We start from the raw sequence: 15,839 nt of genomic DNA, 5'->3' as shown, positions 1-15,839 counted from the left end.
GGATGCTGCCTCTCGCCAACACTATTTAATGTCTATCTAGAAGAGATAGTGAAAAAGAGCCTACATGATGATGATGGCATTTCGGTAGGAGGTAGAATGATTAGATGCTTAAGATTTGCAGGCGATATGGCCCTTGTTGCAGAATCTGAAAAGAAAATCAATAAAATGTTAGAAAAAATGAGAAGGGGCTTTGAAGAATATGGGATGAAAATAAATGTTAGAAAGACAAAAGCCATGGTGATTGGAACAAAGGGGTCTGTGTCAAATATAAAAGTAGGAGGGGAGAAAATAGAACAAGTGAATAGTTTTCGATACCTGGGTAGTGTTCTTAGTAATGACATGAAATGCGAACGTGAAATAAAAGCAAGGATAGGAATGGCGAAAGAAGCCTTTAAAAGAAAGAAAAGTCTGTTTTGTGGGACCTTGAACAAAGAGTTGAGAAAAAGACTCATAAAATGCTTCATGTGGAGTGTTGTGCTGTATGGAGCGGAAACGTGGACATTGCGTAAGGGTGACGAAAATCGACTGGAAGCCTTCGAAATGTGGGTGTGGAGAAGAATGGAAAGAGTTAGTTGGGTCGAGCGGAAAACGAATGAGAGAGTGTTAGAAATGGTAGGTGAGAAAAGAACACTTTTAGATATTATTAGGAAGAGGAAGAGAAACTGGTTGGGACATTGCCTAAGAAGAGATTGTATCATGAGGGACGTCCTAGAGGGTATGGTGGCGGGAAAGAGAGGGAGGGGGCGAAGGAGACTACAATTAATAGATGATATTAAAACAGAAAGATCATACGCGAAGACGAAAAGTTTAGCGGTGGACCGTGGAGCATGGAAGCTTCTCAGCTGCGGCAAGTGACCTGCCAATAAAGGCAGAATACCTATGATGATGTGGTTATTGATAAATGAGTAAAATTTCCAACGTAAAATATATATCATTAAATATACATTGAGAATGTCAGAGATAAATTTTCAGGAAAATTTTAGTCCTGTTCAAAATTATGTATTACTATCTTGTTATTTACAATTTTTACATTAACTGAAGCTGAACAAGTATTATATTATCTATGATCAGTTTCTCTCGACAAGGTAATCATGCACCAATTTAACACATGAAAGCAATGAACTAGCATTATATTCAAAGTTTTAGAAATATTCTTAGGTTAGTCATATGATGTGGTATACGAACCAAATAGTAGTAATTTTCCTCTTGATTCTGATGTTATTAGGCTACATCTTGAAACTCATGTGTAGTAAGAAGAGGTGCACTCGATATGGTTTTACTGACAGAAACTTAAAAAAAGACTATTTTGAGACAATCTTGTTCAAAGGTTTTGTTCAGCACCTCTTGTTCAGTATCTTTATAAATATTATTTGAAAACTTCACTTGTATGTTTAATTTTTTAAAATGAAACTGTTTACAATTTAAGCACAGCAAATTGTACAGTAAAAGCACAGTGCACAGTTTATTCATATGTGACTTTGGATCTTGACATTTTTGTGAATTTCATTTCATTGTGTTTTATACAATTTGGATTAACATCTGGAAAGGACAAAGTTAGACTCTTCATATAGCATGATGTGATATGGAAAGATCCAGCGCAATATTTAAACATTTTTTTAATATTACACTTTAACCATACTTTCTTCAATACTATGAAACAATATTTTATCTAGAATCTCATTCTTTGTTATATTATGCTACGTGCAATTACATTGGAATATATCATATCTTAACAATACGATAAGATTATATTGGAACATGTCATATCCTGGTCAACATATTATCATTCTTTGAGAAATTAATATATGAACATATCATGCAAATAAAATGTTTGCCTTGTTTAATTTTATGTAATAAAACCTTATAATTAATTTATGTTTAGGATTAAGATGTGTTCCAAAGTCAACATGGAAGATTTTGTCACAATCCATCACGAAATGGGTCATGTAGAGTATTACATTCAATACAAGAATCTACCTTATGCTTTCAGAACTGGTGCAAATCCAGGTGAGTACGTAGAACTAATAAATAGCTAAGTGTCCAAGAAAACTTATTTGAATATTTTTGTAAAATTGTAATTTTCTTTATTTTGTCATAAAAGTGAAAGAGGTACAGTTAGTATCATCTAAGTGCCTTATCTTTGAAGAAATCTTCACAACTGTATCCTACGTAAGTTGCTGGTTTCTTATATTGTTGTGTCCTTAGTATATATTTCTTGCAAGTTTCGTTTGTATTCAAGATTATGAATAAGATTCTCTCAAAAACAAACCACCCTTCTTCGTTTATGTCTTCAGCGATAGATGGTTCAATGAAAAACGTAGAAGAAGGTCGAATTTCATTATAAAAGTTAGTACAGTAGGACTGTCCAACAGAATTTTACCGCGTTCGTGACGACATTAACAGCAGATCCTCGCAGAATTTGGCTGATCTTAGCTAAGATAAAATGTTCCTAAATAAAACGTTTGGTTTTACTTTCTAATTGAATTTCTAAATTTATTGTACTTTATAACATCATATTGCTGAAACGGATTATGCATTATACATGAGAATGAACAAATTAATCAAACCATTTTGTAACTTCATCAAGACAGGCCTTTAACAACATTCGATACACACGTAATAGCTAGAAGAATATAGAAATTAATTCACTATTCAATGGAAAATAAGAAATTAATCATTTCCGGTTATTCTCTTCAAACCTACTAAATACAGATTAGATAGTATACAGGCCTCTCTTCTGATGCAAAATTGTTTCCATTAACCATGGAGACAATATATTCTCACCCATACCCAGTATCTATGTCTCTTGTAATTCATGAATAATTCTTATATAACATTAATTTCTTACCTTACCGACGAATATTAAACTCTACTTTGACGTGCCTTCTCTATCCTTATGTCTACTGACGTTTATATAGGTTTGATACACAGTCAACTACAAATATTCAGGATTAGTATTTTGACCTTCTATCAACAAAATGAAAAAAAAGTAATAATAAGATTTGATATATAAAAAAATTAAAGAAAAGACTACCAATTGTTTTTAGAGTAATTTTGAAAAGTGTTTTCGATGAAAAAAAAAAGAAGCAACAAAAACATCTCTCTACATCAAAGTAATTTAGAAATTTATTTGAATCGTTATTTTCATAAGTATCAAGATTTTATTCTGTAATACAGGACAGTCAAAAAGTTCTCGGAATTTTATTGCAACCTTTAATTACCACAATAAAAGTACATATTTACTTAATCGCCTTCAAAGTAGCCTTCTTCGGAACATACACTTGCTCAACTGCTCCTGTCATTGCTGGAAGTACAGACAAAAGTCCTCTTTTGGTACTGTATATTCCGAAGTTCAGCCGTCATGTTTGTTTTGATCGTCTCCACGGTAGTAAAACGGGCACCTTTGAAGCCAATTTTTTCCTTAAAGCATTCTCACCGTAAACTGTTCAGAGGTAATCAAAGTCTCTGAAGTAAATTTCCCGAATTTTCAAATGAACTTGATGTTTGCTCATTGCTTCAAATGATCACGCACTCCTCCGTCCAGCCACACTACTCGTATACTGAATGGTATGACCTGTTTATACTTGTCAAATTCATAAATAGACAATCTAAGGATAAGGACTGTGTTGTACAAGATTCATTGCGACTGTATCACATAATGTCAAAACTACAACAACATTCCGAGAACTTTTTGACTGCCCTGGTATGATATACAAATGTAAAATGTATTTCATATATCAAAAGTTTTATTCAATCAAGTAGTTTTTTTGAAATAGCACTAGTATAGGAGTAGATGACTAGTATAGTAATCTACAGATATTATTCATTTTTTTTTTTTTAGTTATAATATTTTTGACAGTGCCAACTAACTATAAAGACAAATGAATCAATTAAAAAAACCCAAGCCAATACATAATAATTTCATTGATACCTGATCTCATTTCAATTACTATGCCAGAAATCTTACACTTTGAAAGCTAAAATATTCAGAGAAATTCTATTTAGAGACTTCTATGCTATTCAAAAATTCTATTCTATTTAGAGACTTCTACTTTTTCCTAGATATCATCGGAATACTGCGTCTTTTACTATTTAACTTTATTGTTTGTGAACAGCATGTTATTTCCTGAGTTTATTTTTGCAGTTCATTCATGTCGAACGATTGATTGGTTTTTTTTAACGTTTCTTTCCAACTTCAAGGCTGTGTAAAAGTTTTTATCCGAGGCAAATATCCTCCACGAGGAATCGAACCCAGGATTATATTCACAGAAAGTATTTACTTTGGTCACTAGAACAGAAAGGGGCACTCACTGAATAAAAACATAAAAAGAACTTAACAAAAAATTGGCTACTTACCAATGAATCCTCCCTTGAAAAATTTAAAGGTTTTGACGTTCTGGAACTCTCAGCTGGTTCCTTCCTCAGTGGCAAGGTAAAAAATATTAAAACGGAAAGGAGAAAAAAGGTAAATCTTTGAGTTTTACGTCCCACGGTTACGCCGGTTAGGCTAAAGGAGACGGTGATGATGAGTAATGAATGAAATGGTGGAATGAAGAAAGTGGGAGGAAACGAGAGAACCCCGAGAAAACCCACGCACACGATATTTGTCCACCACAAAGTTCACTTGGCGGGGGCTGGGATCGAACCCGGGACCCCAAGGAGAAAAAAGGAGTAAAACCAGGAATACATACTACTATTTAAAAGTAACGTACAAAAAAGATCCTGAGATGAACAGAGCAGAGTGAAAAAAGAATGAATTGAATAAGAAAGAACGTGGTGTCTATGTTAGGCCACTATTGCCAGATCCAAAGTATGCATCAAAGGTAGGTACCCAAGTTCGATCAATGTTGCCAGTATCAAGGTTCAATGCAGGTTTGTATTTATGAATAAAGAACGATTCTTTAATTTCCCGTTCTTTTTTTTTTTTTTTTTTTTTTTTTTTTTTATTTTGCTGAACCTATTACCTTAACCTGTTTTATATTATGTGAATGTTGTTTTAGATGAAGCGCTAAACCAGACATGCCTTCTTCTTGTGACTTTTTGATTGTCTAACATGTTCCTTCACACGCGTGTTAATATTACGTTTAGTTTGGTCAATGTATGAGGAATCACATTCGCAATGGACGCGGTAAATACCTGCCTTATTTAATGGATCGGCAAAATAGCTTTTAAATCCAGTGAGATGTTTTTGCAAACTTTTGGGGGGAATACTTGAAGCAGATATGTTATGCTTTGCAAGAATACGTTGAATTTTTGTTGAAAGTTGTGGAAAATAAGGAATTCCAATCAAAGTTTTTGCTTCTTTGGAAGTTACCGCTTTGGGGACTTGCAGCGATCTACGTGTTTGATTAAATCATTTTTGTAAAATATACAGCTTATAACCGTTTTCTTGTCCTATTTTATATAAAAACTGTATTTCTTCGTTATTAATTTGTGACCGTCAAAAAGATCTCAACGAAGAAATACAGTTTTTATATAAAATAGGACAAGAAAACGGTTATAATAGGACAAGAAATAGGACAAGAAAATAGGATAAGAAAACACCACGTTCTTTTTTATTCAATTCATTCTTTTTTCACTCTGCTCTGTTCATCTAAGGATCTTTTTTGTACCTTACTTTTATATAGTGGTATGTATTCCTGGTTTTATTCCTTTTTTCTCCTTTCCGTTTTAATATTTTTTTTACCTTGCCACTGAGAAAGGAACAAGCTGAGAGTTCCGAAACGTCAAAACCTTTAAATTTTTCAAGGGAGGATTCATTGGTAAGTAGCCAATTTTTTGTTAATTTTGAATACCTCCCTATGCGCCCATGTAATTATAATAAAAAGAACTTATTTATTTATATCATTTCCTTTCTTTAATTAACATATAACTATCAAGAGTATATTCATTATTTTCCGTAATACTGTCAGATACTGATTACCGTAATAGAAAAGCAAGGGGATAATAATTCGATATAGTTGTACATTCTTATGAAGAGAGTAATACAAACTTCAAACAGAACGAAAGCAACCTAGCGCACGCAAAAATGTAAAGAAAGATATAAAAATATTTCTGATTAAGGAACAGTCGTGAATAATATTCGTTTTAAACTGCTCAGCTCAACTCAAAGTGTGAATAAGTCTGAAAGTGAGTTCAGATGAATAGAAATTCATTTACGTTTGAGCCATCTTTTAGTTGACAAGATTAACTTACATAAATTAAGATATATAATTCATATCCATGAAATTTAGGACACATTCATAAATATTGTTAATTATTTTACCTACGATTAGTTCAAATTCTTGTGAAGGTCTACAAGTGCGTAGGTTTAAGCTCTTTCCCGGTACCTTAATCACAACTAATGGAACAAAAATGAAAAATTAAAGTACCAGGAAGACGAAACGAAACAAATTCACCAAGATATCATCGCAATAGTGCGTTTTCCAGCTTGATGTCACTTCTATTTTCTCTTATTTTGTTACTTTTACTTTCCATTTTTGTTTTGTTACACATGACCTAGGCTAGACAAGGGAGTCGAAAACTGGTATTAGTAGTAACTATTAAAAAAGTCAAATTTCGGAAACACTTATTTAGAATACAGTAAAAGCTCCTTATTCGCGCTTCCTTCATTCGCGTTTTCACTATTCGCGGATTAAAAAAATGCGACCCAATTCCTATATTCGCGGCTAAAGATTTCTTTATTCGCGGATCTAATCAGTACGTACATACATAATAATAAAAAGGATTCCAATAGATATCCAATCCAATATCCTTTGTAAACGCCGTCAAATGGACTAATAAAATGTAAAATAGACCTTATTACAACTTTGCCTAAAGTATGTTGTTAAATGATACCGTCGCTGTATTGGTTCGGACTTTGACATAAGCCGCCTTCGCCGCGATCGGTGTTTTTGAGAATGTAAACAAACAGAATGAAAGCAATCTTATTACTCAATGAATAAAGTATATTTTTAAATGCCGCCACCTATTAGACGTTCCGTCCTTTGGTAAGAGCCGCTTTACGTGTTTTATTGTTTCGTCTTTCCATTCGTTACAAAAATTGTGATCGAGTAACACGTCTCTACCGCTGTCTTCCTAATTTATACAGTAATGTAAAAAAAAAAAAAAAAAAAAAAAAAGTTTCGACACGAAAAAAATCTGTGTTACCGCTTAAAGTGAAAATATAAATGCTTGATCGTTTACGCCTTGGAGAGTCGTTTGCATTCATATCACGCTCATTCAATGTCAACGAATCAACTGTACGATCGATAAAAAAATCCGAAGATAAAATAAGATCGTCTGTAGCTTCAACTTCACTGTCAGCGAAAATTGTTCGTGATCCAGCAATAGAAAAAATGGAAGTGGCGTTGTCATTATGGATCGAAGACCGCAACCAAAAAAGAGTGCCCCAGAGTGGTCCAATGGTCCGGGAGAAGGCAAAGCGTCTTTACGCTCATTTTAAAGAACATGATGGTAGTTGTAGTGGTGAATGTACAGATGGAGGATTTCAAGCATCGGAAGGTTGGTTCAATAAATTTAAGGTGAGACAATCATTGCATAACATTAAAATCGTTGGAGAAACTGCATCTGCAGACACTGCTGCAGCAGAACGATATCCAGAAGAATTTGCAAACTTAGTAGCTGATGGAGGAGATAAATTTGAGCAAGTATTTAATGCAGACGAAACTGCTCTGTTTTGGAAGAGAATGCCAAACAAAACATTCATTTCTAAAAGCGAAAAGTCTGCTCCTGGATTTAAGGCAGCAAAGGATAGAGTTACACAGCTGCTATGTTCTAATGCATCTGGAGATTGTGTCATTAAACCACTGATGCTTTACAGATCGTTAAATCCTCGGGCTTTAAAAAATCAAAACAAGGACGATCTGCCAGTGTTTTGGCGTGCTAATAAGAAAGCGTCGGCTACTGCTAAGAAAGCGCTATTTTTTTGTGACTGGTTCCGGAATTGTTTTGTTTCTGAAGTTGAAACTTATTTAAAAAAAAACAGAATTTAAACTTTAAAGCAGTTCTAGTATTGGACAATGCACCAGGTCATCTTCGCGAACTTGAAACTATGCATCCAAATATAAAAGTGACATTTTTACCTCCCAACACGACGACTTTGCTTTAACCTATGGACCAAGGAATAATCCAGCCCTTTAAGCTCTATTACGTTAGACGAACCTTCAAAATCGTATTGAATAATATGGAATGTAATCCTGATATGAATGTTATGGAATGCTGGAAGAAATTTGACATAGCAAAAGGCATCGTAAACATAAAAGAATCATTGGAAGAACTGAAGCCACACACATTGAAGTCATGCTGGAAAAAACTGTGGCCTGCTCTGACTGCGGAAAATGACGAAGAATGTGTGCAAATTCAAACTTTGACTGCAAACATAGCCGAAATTGCGAATGGAATAGGACGAGATGGGTTCGAACAGATAGAATCAAGTGACATTCAGGATGAAGATTTGACTGAAACCGACTTGGGGGAAATGTTAAATTCACAGCCCATTGAAGAAGAGGCTTCAACAAGCACTGGAAACGTGACATTTAATTTGAAAAATCTTAGTGAAGGTTTAAGAATGGCAAATGAGCTTTGTGATTTCTTTATGAAAATTGATCCGTCTATGGAACGAAGTCTTATTTTTAGGAGGCAAATTGCTAATGCCACTGCTGAATATCAGTCTGAATTGAAGGAGCTTTTACAAACTGCCAAGCAAGAAAAAGATACAAAATTCTTCAAACCGTTGCCTAAACCTGAAGATAATAATTAATCAATATGGTCAAAAACTTCAATTACAGTAAATTGATTTTTTTATATATGTATTTGTTTTTTTTTTATTTTGTCACCTAGGAACGTATCCCCTATAATCCCATATAAATTACCATTCCGTATTCACGGTTTTTGTATTCGCGGCATATTTATGGAACATATACCCCGCGAATAAAGAGCTTTTACTGTATAATCAATATATAAGAATAGAAGTAAAGAAAGAGTAAAATCATATCAACTAAAATTAAATAAATAAAAAGATTTCAAGTCATCTTAAGAAAAGAAATTTATTGCGGTCGAAATCAAGAGAAAATTTATTTAAATTAACAACATTTTTTCTCGAACTTGATACAGCATATTTGCTCAAAATCAGTTAATAAAATTAGTGATTCATTTGATTGCGAATAATTCCTGGCTCTCATAAATAAGAAGTATACTTTTATTTTCAGGATTTCATGAGGCTATTGGAGATGTGATTGCCCTTTCTGTTTCTACCCCACAACACTTACAAACTGTAGGACTTCTAAGTGACTACTCAGATTCTGAAGAAGACAATATCAATGCATTGATGCGTATGGCACTAGAGAAGGTAATTCTCATTCTAAATATAGTTATTTTTTTAAGTTGGATATCTCAGTTGCTTCATCAATAAGTTAATTCATCCTGCACGTCTGTGAACTATGCAGAATGTAATAACCAGATTCAAAACGCACGGAAAGGTGGGGAGGAGGATTGAAATAGAGACACGTGTGTATTTTGTGGTGATCAAAGTTTTGGAATGTTTTCTTCAACTTACATTTTACAAGTTTGTTTTTGTGTGTTGAACGATTTTTCTTTGCAATCAATGATTACTCTTTTTCATTGGTGCCTGAATAATGAGAGGACGTTCCATGAATTTTACTCGATATGATGTGAACTTCAGTGTTTTCATGATAGATATAAATTGGAGATCTCATGCTTTCAGTTGATTAAACTATATCTAGTATGGCAGTTTTTTGAAATGTTGAAATATAATGCTGCTTGAGTGTATTTCATCTCAGTCAATATACCTTGTGAAACCTTAAATAAAAGAACTGTAAAAAACAAATATATCATAAGAATATTCGAGTATTTTAAATATTTGAGAAGAACAAATATACATTAAAGAATTAAGTGATTTAATTTATGGTTCTATTAATTTATCAAAATTTTATAAATTTTATAAATTATTAGTTAAATCCACATAAATTAAAATACTGATAATCCAATATAAAACAACGTTTCTTCAATATCAAGTGATTTAATATTTAGATGTACTGCTTGATTACTAAATCAGTTAATACAAGAATTAGTTCTAATTCTACATAACATATCAGTAGATTTCTGCTGTCATTTTTAGGACATAAGTAACATTAGCATTGCTCATGAAGAGTATTTGTAGTTCTTAGAGATTACTAATATATGGTGGAAATTAATGAATATATACATGAAATAAATATATCAAAAGTTATTTCTAATAGTTATGTTTACGAAAGTAAATGAAATTATAGAATACTTTTTTTTTCTCAGGTTATATTTCTTCCGTTTGCGTTGGTTGTAGATTTATGGCGATGGGATGTTTTCAGAGGAGATGTAACAGAAAATGAATGGACAGAACATTGGTGGAAGCTCAGGTATAAAGGAACTATTTACTTCTTACTTTCATTTATACTGTACATACATATTTACATAAATACGTACAATCTCTCTCCCTCTATATATAATATATATATATATATATATATATATATATATATATATATATATATATATATATATATATATATATATATATATATGTGTGTGTGTGTGTGTGTGTATAAAACTATCCAATTTACATAGCTGGAAAAATCTATGAAAATTTTAACGAATTAAAATTAAAATTTCAAGCAATGAATAAAATAATTGATTAAATTAAAAATGAATATCAGAAAAAAAATGTAACGTTTAAAATAACTTTCAAAATTAATTAATAAAAATTAAAGTTAGAAATAACACCTTCCGCTACTACATAATAAAAATTGTCTTAAGCTGTAAATGTTAATGTAAAAATTCATGGGTAAAGTTAAGAACGTGGGGAGATTAAGGTATTATTATTATAATACACTACTGTATTCAAACAAAATATATAATAATAAAATGTAGAATTAAGCTTAGAAACATTTTTTTTCAACGAAAATAATAGATTTTTAAATTCAATTTATATGTATCTGTTACTTCTATGCTTCTACAAGGGATATATTTTTTATTTTAATTATATATATAATTAAAATATAGCAATGGTGATTAGCGATGTCACGTCAATGTAATATCAAAGCGATAAATGTAACTGTCTACAATAAAAGTGATTTATTGTTATAAAGTCCATCAGAGAAGGTCTCATGACGACTCTTACAATACTTTCAGTGTAGTCATACCTAATCTTAAGTAATTAACATTGAAATATAAAATAGTAAATTATTACTTAACACAAAAAATTACCTTTGTTACTTTTAGTTTTATATTTTAATTGTGGTTATTCAGCCCCATTATAAACATATTTCTTCTAAAACATACATTTTCTGCTTTACAAAATAATATTTTTAAGTCAAAAAGCGGAAATTTATTCACTATATTTTCCAGGAAAATATCCTGCTTTTAATGAAAGATATTTAATTAAGAATTAATATTTTTAAATAACCGTGTAAGTTACGTCCCTGTTTCTATTTAAAGCATTGAATTTTTAATTAAATAGAGACTCTTAATAATAATAATTATAATCAAGTCTTCTACAACGTACTTACTTGTATGTTTAAGTGTAAAAATGCGTTCTAGTTATTGAATTAATTTTCAGAATTTCCCTTATATGCTTTGTTTTCTGAAATAAAGTTTTGAGAAAGGATAATTCTGTGTATATCCTTTTAAACATGATATTCATGTCAAAACCATTCCTTACTGATTAAATCACATGGCCGAAGCTCTAAAAGAATTAAAAATTGCCCTTATCTGAAATTTTTTGGAATCTTTTAATTTAAATTTTCCGGAAAATCGTTATGATATTTATATTTTACGTTGTATGGTTAAAAGAACTATGTGCTGTTTTTCCTACCAGTAAAAAAAAAAAAAAAAAAAAAAAAAAAAAAAAAAAAAAAATATTAATCATGATTTAATATTTTAGAGTAAGCCGCAGCTCATATTCCAGTTAGAACTTCTAAACTTTAATCTTTGAGGATAATTGCACATATTCCACAGGTAGATAAAGATATAGCAGAAACTGTATCATTCGGTTTGTTACCTTACAGTACGGATGCAACAATACTGTTAGTCTATGAAATTTTCGGAATAAAACTGCAAAATATCCTTCGAAGAATATCCACTTCACATCCTTTGAAAAAATAAATTACGGAAATTTTATTTGATTAAATTAAAAAATAAAATTTTTAATTGATTAATCGTTAATTTTTAACGGATTAATTATAATCTCGACAATTTATATATAGATATATACGTAATTTGATATGTATTATTTTCTGTATTTCAACGGAATAAGAGGTTTCCTGAATACCTAATACCAAGGAATGTGCTCTGGATGCCCTTTCGTCTGTATAGTCTGTTTATCTATCCTATCTGCAGATTCCATAAGGACACATAGTTTGATGAATAGAAACCAAATTTTATTTTTATTTATTATGGAGGTATACATACAAATAAGGGTAGCAATTTAACAGAAGGTAAAAATAATTATATTTTCTTGAAAACCAGCCAACGATTTTTGTTCAGATTTCATAAGTATTTTTTTTTTTTAATTGGTTACTTACCAATATATCCTTCCATACAAAAACTAAATATTCTCCAGACATATTGGATCAACAAGCTAGTTCCGTTTTCAGTGTTAGGTAACAAGGGTAAAAATGGATAAGGGAAATATGGTATGGAAAAAAAAAAAAAAAACCTTGATCAAAAAGGGAATTCACTCACAAAATTAAAAATACAAGTTTATTCCTGAAAATTGATGTTGCCATCTTCGAAGCAATCCCCATCGACTGCAACGCACTTATGTCAGTGCTTGATCCAGTTCTCAATACATTTGTGGTACTCGATTTTAGGTATGTCCAACAGAGACGTCTTCGATTTTCGTGTTATCTCCTCTCGGCTGCTAAAACGCATTCCCCGTAATGGTTACTTTAGTCGATTAAACAGGAAAAAGTCGCACGGAGCTAAATTCGGTGAATTCGGTGGCTGCGGAATGGTGTTCGTTATGTTTTTGGTGAGAAACTCGCGGACGATGATAGCATTGTGCTACGCTGTGTTGTCATGTGCAAAATCCACGAGTTGTTTAGCCAGAGATCTTTTCTTTTTAGGCTAATTGCTTCACGCAAACGCTTCATAACGCCCAAATCATACTATTTCTTGACTGTCTGTCTTTCTGGCAGAAATTCATGATGTACAACCGTTGTAATCCTTAAAAACCGTGGCCATAATCTGTTTTCGACTGAAAATGACGTGTTTTTATCGGTCTTGGCTCATTGGGTTCTCAGCACTCGTAAACAGCTTTCTTTTAAGAGCATTATTACTGAAACATTTTTCTAACATTTCCAAGGTCTTTGCACCATTGAATCCGTTTTTAACGTACACACTCGTTGTTGCAAAATTAACTTCATTGCAAAAATCGAAACATGCAATGAAAAGTCGAATTAGGATGTTCAAATTGGGAGGAAATATTGCTGATAGGTGTAGCTACCCGCAGAAAAAGAAAAAAGTTAATTCAGGTGACTGAGAACGCCATACGGTAGTGATTCCGGGAACTTTTTGATCAAGATAGTATACCACCAAATAAGTATAGCGTGAGAGATGGATACTAAAAACAACGAGAAGGGCACAGTGGACGAAAGAAGGAACGGACTGAGTTGTAAGAAGCGCGATATCTGTGCTTCGTCACTATTGGCAGATCCAAAATATACATCAAGCGCAGGGAGTCAGATTTTATCAGTATTGCCAAAATCCAAATTTAAAGTCGGCTTATATTTATGAATAAAGAATGATTTTTTAATCTCCCGTTGTTGTTGTTGTTGTTGTTGTTGTTTTTGTTTTTGTTTTCTTTTGTTTTTCCTGAACCTATCACATTAGCCTGCTTTATATTGTGTATATGTTGTAGGTATAATATAACACACAATGTACAAATTTGGAATTAATAGTTCGATTAAACATAGATTTATGAAAAATTAAAGAAAAGGTGATCTAATTTAAGACATGGCCGTAGCCAGAAAAAATAGTTCCATACGGGAAGATATGTATTTAAAAAATATTGTTATAGGGTCTTGCAAATGAGTTAAAATAACTTTTTACCCAGATAAACCTTGATTTAAGTTATCAAGCAGTATTCACTTAAGACACTTTCTGAAGAAATATTGAGATTTTGGACATAATCCTACATATTGTGCAAGCTAATGAAGGATATTATTATACTGTAAAATCTGTCTTTAACACAACCTTACAAGACCTCCTTTGTGGCTATATGGTTAACATACTCGCCTTTATTGCGGGGATCCAGGTTCGACTCCCTTGGACGTTTGGATCCCACTAAGCTGTACGTCCACGTCTCATATAGTCTCAGTGCTGTCTCGGGACGTTACACCACCATCTAACTAATTAACGGAACCTCACGACACCATGTTTTATCCATGAAATTTAGGTTCATATTATACTATTTAGAATCTCATAGAAAGCAATAGAGTACGTTAATGGCAAACTTCTGCTTACGTTAATACAGGAATACGTATTTCGCTTAGTACAAGCTTCCTTGTGAACAAATGTCTTATCTTGTTTTTATATCTCTCTTAATTTCAGCAAATTATTGTTTTCTGTTTGCTTTGGGTTATTGTATCAGGGGCGGATCCAGGGGCGGTTATTGTATCGTTTCCCCTTCAGAAAAGCTAACTTTCTTATTTTATATATAAACAAAGCCCATCCCAGAGTTTGGAGCTCTTAAAAGTAGCTCTAAGTAGCAGTACTACAATCCCCCGAGAAGTTCGTCTTGGATCCGCCACTGTATTCTATCATCAATTATCTTTTAATATCTTGAAGACCAAGCTTTGCTTGGTAATTGTAAAATGTTTTACATGTAACTTGTTAATTATTCTGTAAGTCTGTCTCTGCCTAAAATGAGTTTTATCAAAGCTATTCCTAGTAAGCTTTCCTAATATAACTTAAAGTAGAAGATTAAGATCTAGTTAAACCGTTTGTCTGAACTTAAAAACAATAGATTGTTAAGTTTTATGAGAGCCAGTATCAAGGAAAAATTAAGATCCAGTTAAGTCACTTTCTTTCACACTTAAAAACAATAGATTACTAAATTTATTGAGAACCAGTTTTAAGACAAATTTAAAATCTAGTTAAGTTCTTTTTTGCACTTAAAACAATAGACGGCTTCAACTTTCTGCCAAGAATAAGTTCCTGAAGAAAGGCAGAAAAAAAAATCGGCACATAAACTCCTCATTAAATGTAACTGAACACGTGATTCAGCATGTTCGAAAGTTCTGCATTTAAAGAGACAAAAGAGGCAAATTCTGTAATGTTTTAATTTTCGTTTATTTATTCATACAACTGTAAAATGCTCAACGTGAGGATCGCTTGAGTTGGAGATATGAAATTCGGTATTTAAGCACTTAACTAAAAATAAAGGAATGCGCATTTCAGCATTCTCGAATACTTCGCTCCTAAAGGGGAAAACAGGGGTATTCTGTACAATACTCAAGCAATTTCTACAATATTCAACTTTTCAGTTTCTATGTAAGAAACAAAGACTTCTACTAGTATGTTTATAAAATCTTTTGCTGATTTAAGTATTACTACTATTAAAATTACGTCATAACTACAATAGTAGCAAATGACAATAAACTGAAATTCGGTAGTGGTTTCGTTTGATTTGCAGATCTTTTGTTCGATTTCTCGATGGGATTTCAGTCCCCATTAGCCTATATAATATAACCTAGAACGTACAAAGATAAGAACAACGGCAACTCTATCACTACTCATTGAGAACAATCGATGACTGTTAACTCAGATCCTGATTTAATTTGTAA

General features: G+C 32.2%; 1 protein-coding gene across 1 annotated transcript in view; it reads left to right on the top strand.

Annotated features, from left to right (window-relative positions):
- The window catches only part of LOC145678567 (angiotensin-converting enzyme-like), a 184,091-nt gene that overhangs the window by 154,580 nt on the left and 13,672 nt on the right, over positions 1-15,839 (top strand). Inside the window, exons 22-24 of the mRNA XM_081748869.1 lie at positions 1,883-2,007; positions 9,210-9,349; positions 10,309-10,412. Coding sequence (XP_081604995.1) covers positions 1,883-2,007; positions 9,210-9,349; positions 10,309-10,412 — 369 coding nt within the window. The remainder of the gene's footprint in view (positions 1-1,882; positions 2,008-9,209; positions 9,350-10,308; positions 10,413-15,839) is intronic.

This window comes from Thermobia domestica, chromosome 2, assembly GCF_964235325.1.
Source record: "Thermobia domestica chromosome 2, izTheDome1.hap1.1, whole genome shotgun sequence".
Taxonomy (NCBI): Eukaryota; Metazoa; Arthropoda; class Insecta; order Zygentoma; family Lepismatidae; genus Thermobia; species Thermobia domestica.
Note: the sequence above shows the minus strand (reverse complement) of the source record. Positions and strands in the feature narration are given on the sequence as shown.